The sequence below is a fragment of the Anastrepha obliqua genome, chromosome 4, assembly GCF_027943255.1.
Source record: "Anastrepha obliqua isolate idAnaObli1 chromosome 4, idAnaObli1_1.0, whole genome shotgun sequence".
Lineage (NCBI taxonomy): Eukaryota > Metazoa > Arthropoda > Insecta > Diptera > Tephritidae > Anastrepha > Anastrepha obliqua.
The window spans coordinates 50,392,967-50,402,077 of NC_072895.1; the positions used below are offsets into that span (position 1 = coordinate 50,392,967).

General features: G+C 32.7%; 1 protein-coding gene across 1 annotated transcript; it reads right to left on the reverse strand.

Annotated features, from left to right (window-relative positions):
* Positions 1-5,095: 5,095 nt before the first annotated feature.
* Positions 5,096-6,350, reverse strand: LOC129245437 (uncharacterized). Its single transcript, XM_054883599.1, has 2 exons — positions 5,829-6,350; positions 5,096-5,715 (listed from the first exon to the last, which is right to left on the reverse strand). Exons 1-2 carry the CDS (start codon positions 6,207-6,209, stop codon positions 5,176-5,178), a joined length of 921 nt encoding a protein of 306 aa, XP_054739574.1. The 5' UTR covers positions 6,210-6,350; the 3' UTR covers positions 5,096-5,175.
* Positions 6,351-9,111: the final 2,761 nt, after the last annotated feature.

A 9,111-nucleotide genomic window follows, 5' to 3' on the forward strand; every position in this document is an offset into this window, starting at 1 on the left:
CTCATATTTTTGGTAGAAATAATCGCCCGAATGTAAGGTTGGTGAAAGAAATTGAAGACACTGGTTCTGTCGGATATAGAAAAGGGACTGGCAAACCTAAAACTGGACGTTCTGTCAACAATCTTGCTTGCTCTTAAGACAATTGAAGTGAATAGATGCTGATGTAGCTCATTTCACAATGCATAGATTTATCAACGAACAAAATTGCCGGATCTGAAGAAGAAAACCTTCGAGTCATTTTAGTAAAATCATTACATCCATTAAAATGTACTGTTTGCTATTTGCGGTTTTTGGGCTAGTGAAATAGTTGTCCCGTTTTTCTTTACTACTTTCTATTACTTTCAATGGACATCGCTGTAGGCAACCCATTGAAGATGTTTTGTGGCCTAAGTTTAAAGGAATAGACATAATTAATTTTCTACAGGAAGGAGCCGCAAGTCATAGAACACAGGAAAACATCGGATTATTGCGATCTAAGTTTCCGGGTTGATTAATTTCACGTATTGGTGGCACAAGCTCGTCACCTGTATCATGCAATTTAACTGCACAAGCCACCTTTTTTGGGTTTTTTTGACAAGTAAAGTCTATGTGAGTAAGCCGAATTAGATTTCAAAGCTGAAATATAGCATTCGGATCGAAGTTTCTAATGACGCCTGGTGGGCATTTAAATGTTTCCATTTTTCACATATAATTGTTAATTTACGCGCTTCTTTGGAAATACCCTGTACTATCGAAATCAAAATAACAATTTTCGGTAAATTTATATTTCGTGTTCACAGTGGAACTTGAACCTCCTCCATCTGAATGATAATGACACATTCAGTCCGCTGCACCAGCGAATTAGTGTCCACCAAAAACATATTTTTCAGATTATATCGCGAGAAGAGCCTATTTGATAGTTTTCAACATATTTGGTCGTTGATTTATCAAACATTGTTAGGTTTGTTTGTTTTATAACGATATTATCTTAAAATTATCATAACAAACATTTCTTTCGTATGAATGATAGCTGACCATGCTTATGTATGTCGTGTGTAATGTAAGCTGCTGATAATAAACTGATATCTCTAACATAATAAAGTTGTTGCACTATCATTCCAGCACATTTAAAATACTATCAAAAGAACAATTGCTTGTTGCATAAAAATATGAATAAGACCATTTTTTAAAATATTACCTCTCTTTAATCAAATTTAATGGAATTTTTATTGATAGATAAAGCAACTTTCTGAACAGGTTATAAGCTAAATATTACTTTTTAAATATTACTTCCGGGTTATGGTCCAGTTTGGTTTATATTCAAAATCAATCAATTGCCAATCTTTGCTGCCGCTCAATCACCATCAGGGGTCGTTGCAGCTCGGAGTGAGCTTTAGCTTCATCAACTAGCCTTCGCCAGTTGCACGATTCAAGGCATCAAAAGCAATTTATAGTTACCCAAGCTCTCGTTTTCGAAAAAATCATTAATAATATCAGTATTCTTATTATTATGTATGTCCAAAAAAGATTGGCGAAAAAAAACTGAAAATGTACACAAATGTAGATATTAGTAGATATTAGTAGTTAAGCTGAAAAAAGTCCATATACAATAAATATATTTTTAATATCGTATAATTTAAGCGCAAAAAGTGGAAAATAAGTAAAAGCTAATTTTAACAAAACAAAAAAGTTTCAAATATAACAATCAAACATATTTGCTAAAAAGTTAAAGTTAATATCGCTGTTATTGGCATTAAAAAAATGCTTCTGCCTCCATTTCGAATGCTTCGTTCGAAATTGTAAATGCCAAAAATTCCATGATCGCAGGCAAGTAATACCGAATCCTTTAGATCTCGGCATATTATCATGGGGTTAAACTTATATTTAGCGAAATTTTTTTATATTTTCTATTTGTATTCTATACCACACGAAAAAATTATAAGGCCAACTAAGTCCCTTATATTTTTATTATCAGTTTAGCGCTGATAATTTATGTTTGTAATATTTAAACTTTTTAATAGTTTAATTTAAAAAATAATTCATAACTTTGGCTAAGAAATGACGGAAACTTATTAATGGGAATAAAAAAATAATAATATAATTCTTTACTAAGTTTTTTATAATATTTTGATTAAGTTTTGACCATCCAATATTGATCGCACTTCTAATGGCTTTAACGCTATCAAACTGTATTCTATTTTTGAAAACTGATTAAGAAAGTACTCTATTGCTCATACATTTACATTAAGGTAGACCATTCTATAATTGGTATTTGTTTCGCTGCCACAGACTCTTTTGTTGCTTTCGAAGCATGAATGGCTGCGTTATGCTGGAAAATCCACTCTTCATCGAAATAATCATGCATAAAAAGTAAGAAGTGCTTCGTTTAGAAGTTTTATATACTAGGCATTGTTAATTTTTGTAGATATGAAACTTAACCATGACAGAAACCTCTCCGAAATTTCGAGCCATTTTATTTCTTGTATCATTCCAATACCTTTTGGAACCATCGGGTTTCTCTAGATCAATTTTTTTTTTGTATCGTAAAAAAGTACTCTTCCCCATTTAACTTCACAAAATTGGTACTTTTCTACAAATGTTAATAGGGCCTGTCGGTGTCATGTGGTTAACTTTGGTTTAGATACTCGTTTTACATATTCTAGACTCGAATGTGCTTCCAAAATTTGTTGCACACGACGGATAGTAACATCTAAATTAAGGGTGTATTTAATTTCAGCAGGGCTATTTGATTTATTTATAGCTAAACGTTTGATTCCCGCACACCTCTAGCGGTAAATTTTGATTTTCTACCACTCCTCTTGGTACATCTGTACTTTTTTTCAATTGGAAGTAATGCAAAACCACAGTTTTGCTTCTTTTTACTTTTGAAGTAATCTCTCACATTGTAGGGCTATCCCTCTCCATGCTAAAATTGTTCCCAGCTCAAATTCAAACAAAGCTTCCCCACGCGGCATATTTTCTGTTTCTAAAGTAATCCAACTACATAAATATGAGATGGAATAAAGCGATCAAAAAGCACTCATAGTATAATAATTTTAACATAATAACTTATATTGTACACCTTTAAATTAAAATCAAACGTTTTTGGTCTTGCAAGTATAATTATTTCGTCTTGCATAGAACAAAAATTCTCGCATTACTTAAATACCAGCAATAAATGCGAAATAATTTTCGTAATTAAATGCCATTTTAAACATGCAGTCAACGAAATGGTATTGTGACATTTTTCTATTATTATTTTAGTTGATATCATCATAGTCATTTTGATCTTACAATTTTTTCGTGCGGTGTATTCTAAACCAGAGAGGCGACAGAAGCGCGCTAATGTTTGTTTAGGAAGTATAAGAATTTACCGCTGCGTCAGAAGTTGTTTAATGCCATTATTTATCACTTGTGTCCAAGTATAACCAATTCACATGTTTCGCATACTATGATTTGTAAGAAAACAAATTATTAATTAACAAAAACTAAAATCAATAAACCTCAACCTACAAAAAAAAATGAATTATGTATAGATATATATATAGTAATTGACGGGTACACCCTTTTTGGATGTTAGATCAAGCTTCTCCTCTTATTTGTGACGTGCATCTTGATGTTATTCCACCAATTGAGAGACCTACAGTTTCATATTTCTATGAGGAGCTTTTAGAGCTAGAGAAATACACTCGCAGGCTTGCCATTGCCTGCCGAGGGGCGGCCGGTATTAGAAAAAACTTTTTCTTAATTTTGGTTCTTCGCTGAGATTCGAAGCTACGTTCTCTCTGTGAATTCCGAATGGTAGTCATGCACCAACCCATTCGGCTACGGCGCACACTGGGGATTTTGCGGAAAAAAGTCAAATTTGCAACATACCACCTACGCAATGTTTAATGGTATTTCTAAATTCCAGAATAGAACCAACAATAAAATCAAAAAGAATTACTAAACTCCGACTTACAGTTTTTTTTTTTATAGATATGTCAAAAGTATAATTTTTTTATAGTATTGAACTGACTAAGAAAAAACTTCAAAGCCCAAGGTGGTTTTTTTTTTCTTTTTGCTTGAGCCGACTTCCAATTTTTTATTTTTCATTTAGGGTACGATATTTTTATATATTTTAGCCGGAAGAACAAAGGATGTAAAGCATTTGATTATCTATTTATAATTAATTTTACGAAAAAAAAAAAAATCATATTCCTTCATATTCTTGGATCTGCAAGTTAAGCTACATTTACCTACGGTCAGAAACTAGTATCAACGTGTTGCTTAATAACGTCTCTTTCAGTTTTAATCAATTGCAGGTGCCACCAGGCGCCACTGATTATGTTTTGGCAATGATAATAACTAAATAACTAAACACTTTTAATTTTGTTTTGACATTTTGAGGGTAATTCAGAATTATGAACTTACATATATCCTGTGCGTAAATATTTGCTGGCTTATATTAATAAAAAAAAAAAAAAAAATTATGAAATTTTTTTTTTAAATTTTTTTAAGAAATAGTTTTTAGACATGTTCTTTTCATACACAAATATATACAACTTCGTTAGTATTAAAAATGTAAATATTTTTTGGGATGTATACTTTTTTCCGCATCTCTGTACAAAAATCCCCAGTGTGCGGCGTCCGCCGTAATATATATAAAAAAACATATATACAAACAATTATAATAAAAATAACTTAAAAATAAAATAAAAATAAATAAAAAATCACACGTTCGTTATTTATATGGTGGAAGGCATAGCGATGGCGCGGCTACTTTTCGAAAGTTGAAAAATAAGAAGCACTGCAACAGATATTCAATTTTACACTAATTATTCCGAGCGTCAGTGTTCTGTAACACCTTAAATCTTATCTCTATTACATTTATCTTTTTTCTTTTTCAAATAATTATTTTCATTTTCCTGCTATTGTGTTTGTAAAGAATAACACAGCACTAATAACTATAACTAAAAATTATATTATCTACCGTACGCGGCCGTTTTCACTAATCAATTGCCAGATTATTGTATTAAGCAGGCAGGCCATAAATATTAGTAATATCAACTTTATCTTTCACGTTCTACTTACACATGCAACTACATATTCACTTAAACACATTTGGTCATATTGACAATTATAAAACTTTTAATACTATTTAATTATTGTGTCATACATTAAAGTCCATCATAAATATTTATGTGCTTCCACTTTTCAATGCTTGCGTACTGAAGATCTCATTTTAACAAAAGTTTTTCTGGCGATTGCAAACAAATCTTCTTCAGGCAATAAATTATGTTCTGATGAATCTGTATCCGAGGAGGCAGCTGTTGTAGTAGTTGGATCATCGGTGGTCGATTCCACGGAGGAGCTTTTTGTAAGTGGCTCCTCAGTGGAGGTTGGCGTGGAGGCAACTGTTGTAGTAGTTGGATCAGCGGTGGTCGGTTCCACAGAGGAGCTTTTTGTAAGTGGCTCATCAGTGGAGGTAACCGTAGAGGCAGTTGTTGTATTTGGGTCATCAGTAGGACTTGGTGTTGGTGTTGTTGTCGTTGTTGTTGGCACCGGTGTATCGCCCGTTAAACAACTTTGTAAATCCAAATTAGCTTGATAGATCTCTTCGACGTAAGCACGTTCCGACGTATTTGTGCAACGATTCTCTTCAGTCTCAATTAAGCGATAGCTTTCGCGTACTTCTGCTAATGTTGCCGACGCATTTGCTGAAATTTCATACATATTTTCGGTATTTTCCTTGCCCTAGAGTACATAGCCAAAATAGGAAATTAAAAATAAAAAAAGTGCATTTGAAACCAGTACCTTAAACAATTTGTTAAAATTTGACTTCATTTCATTTCAAATTCTCTACTCACAGTACTCGCAAAACAACTGAAGTAATCGACAGATCCATTGTGCAGGGTACACTCTTGTAGAGCTAGACATGAGGATCTTGCCACATTTTCAATTAAATCTCTTTTAGGCTGAGTAGCAGCATCGATCGCCTCCCTATCCGCATTCCCTTTATCTACGCATGCAGCATAAGCCTCCTTGTACTTCTCGCTTATACTATCAAACAGCGGTAGATAGTAATCAAAGCAACCCATGCTGCGTGTTGGATTTGAGCGTTGAAGTTGTCGCGTGTCCATCATCACTTGCAATAAATTCATTTCGGTTTTGCTCAGTAAACTGTAAGGTGACTTCGCCCAGGATGTGGCCACTCCAAGGCAGAGTAAAAATAAGGTTAATTTTTGCATTTTATGCACCAATTATATTTATTTGCAAAAAAAAACACTTTTCGAATATTAGCACAGTAATAATAGATTTCCTTTTTCAAAATAGAACTTGGGCGCTCACATGCATTGTTGATACGAAACTATTGCCGTTGCAAGAACTTGGCATACTTTTTATAGGTAATGCCGTATTTACAAATTTACACGAAAGAGTGACATTTACAACACTTATAAAATTGACCAATCACTGTTTTCTTTTCTGTGTTGTTTGTTTCTTTTTTGCTAGTTCGGTGTTATATTTATTATACTAAGCATACTTGCATATACAGCCGTTGGAAAATACTTAAGAACGATGCGTTAGAATCGCAATGTGCGTTAATCAATATCTTTGGAAAAAATTCTGGTATTACAGGTATTTGCTGTAATAAAGTGCAAGTTTGAAGTGCTTCAAAAATTTATTTGTGTCATTAATAGTTTGTGATTGCTTTTCGTCGAATGGTTGAGAATATTAGAGGTAATATGGATGCGCTCAAGTGTGTTGTGAGATACTGCAAAACGTAAAGCGTACAAAAAGAATACATAGCTAATATAAAAATTGCATACATCCCGAATTATAGACAAGTTTTTTTAATCGCCACTCGATCACGATACCTAATTGGCCGTCATCAAGTGCTGATCTCAATCCTCAAACTCAACTGTAGAGATACACAAAAAATACGCTTAGTATACAGTACAATATAACTTTGGATCATGCCCAGAAGGCGTGTGAGTCAATTCCCTTTTAAAGTTGTAAGAGTTTAGTAATGTAGAGTAGAGCATCATTGAACAGCTGCGATAAAACAACAAATGGATTTTTGGCCTCTAACTTAGAAAGATTAGGAGAGCGAAAGTGTCACTTGAGTTACGAACTGAATTTATTTACGGTTCTATTTATTTGAGCTGCATAGCGCACACCAGTGTGAAGTGGCTGGCTAACTTTTATTAGCTACTTATAAGATTCACTCAAAACGATTTTCATTTGCTGTAAAAATTATCGTAAGTTTCTTATGTTTCGTATATTAGAAGGAAGACTGTTGAATAGCATATAAGATGCAAAAGTGTAAAACTTACTACAATGTATTTTCTTAATAGCTTGAACAGAAGCCAAAATGTGTAGTTAGCTTCTCAAGAGTACTTAATGGACCAATAGGTTTGTATATAAGCGAATTTTATGTAAAACCCTGCAAAAATAAAAATGTATTAAAGTAAAAATTTTAAGAGTAATAAAAAACTCAATAAATTGCTCGAGAGTATTTGAGAGTAAGAGGATTGCAAAAGTGATGAACAGGAAAATTTGGCTATCGTTCTTAAGAATTTTTCAATGGCTGTACATATATGCAGACACACAGGGTTGTCCATTTTAAGTAAGAGCATTTGTTTCTGTAAAAAAAAAAATATGCAATAAAACCCATACATTTTCTCGTTGTTCATTATTTTAGTTCATAGTCATTTCTGCAAACTACTTTTTGTAGAAAATAATGCACAAAAGGCCAGCTTTTGCCTTTATGGCCAAATATTCTATTTTTTATGGCATTTTCCATCACGTTGGTCAATGTTTCGCCCGAGGCTTCTAACAAGGCGGCGATTTCATATCGTGTATTGGCTAAAGCTCTATGTTGAATAATCTCAGCACAAAAAGTCTGCGTAAAATTTAAGTCGCCTTTTTCGATACCAGTCGCCTTGATTATTGATTAATCTTCGAGCTGTGTGACATGTTATACTGGTTCGATAACGCTAACTTTTGACGTTTGAAGTAGCTCCATCATTGTTTTAAAAACAACAATATATAACAAATTATATAATTTTTTTTAAATATATATTCTTTCTCAAATATATTTTTTAGAGTATATATAATCTTTGAAAACACAAACTGTATAAAATTGTTAACAAAACACAAAAAACAAGATATTTCACTTCAAAAAACTCTAAAGTTTTCTATACGAAATTTGTTAAAATTATAAAATTTTTTCAAAATTTTTTGTTTACTTCTTTTTATACTCAAGCCAACAAATAAACAAAATATAGAAGAATTAAAGACAATGCCCAAAATACTCGGAGATCACTCAACGTGGAATCACTTATAAGAATTTTTTGCCAACACCGAAGTTATTTTGAATGTATAGATTGGGAATTTTAACTGGTTCACGCAGAGCAAGGCTGGCAGGGCTATCAAAAGTTATAGCGTTCCATATTGATTTCCATTTCAATGGCCTACCCTATACTTGCAAGCACTCCTCCATTGAAGATTTACAATCTTTACATTGAGTTTATCGATTAGTTGATATTAAAGGGGAATGAGGAAATGACATTTTGAATTTCATAAGACTTAAACGAATTTAATTGATAGCCATAACAATTGTTTATTGCCCTTGATTTCGATGGTCGTATGAACAGATAGTACAATAAAAACAAAAAAATTGTATAAATAAATTATTTTTACTTATTCATATTTTTGTTTATAATCTTTTTAAAAACAAAAGCGAATGCTAATCAGGAAAACTTTGTCAAGGTCTATTGCATTACCCAATTACTTTTGTGTTCAGATCTTAGCAGATATTAGAAACAATTTTTTAACTAACCTTGGGTGATGTTATTTTTAAACTTGACACAATAAAATATGCATTAACCCTGTCGCAACTCCACAATCTGTTCAAGTGAGGTTACGATTACGAAGTAAAATCGGATTTTAAAAATCCAAAATGGGGGGAAAAAGTCAGAACTATTCCTTTCTACTGGCCAAAGCCGGCCTTTCCTTTTAGATGTAGCAATTATTGTACTATACAGGTCGGTATTAAGAAATTTGAGTGACCAATTTTTCATCACCAGCCAACATCTGCCTCTATTTTTGTATCTTTATGGTATATACTTTCTTTGAGCAATGCTGAAA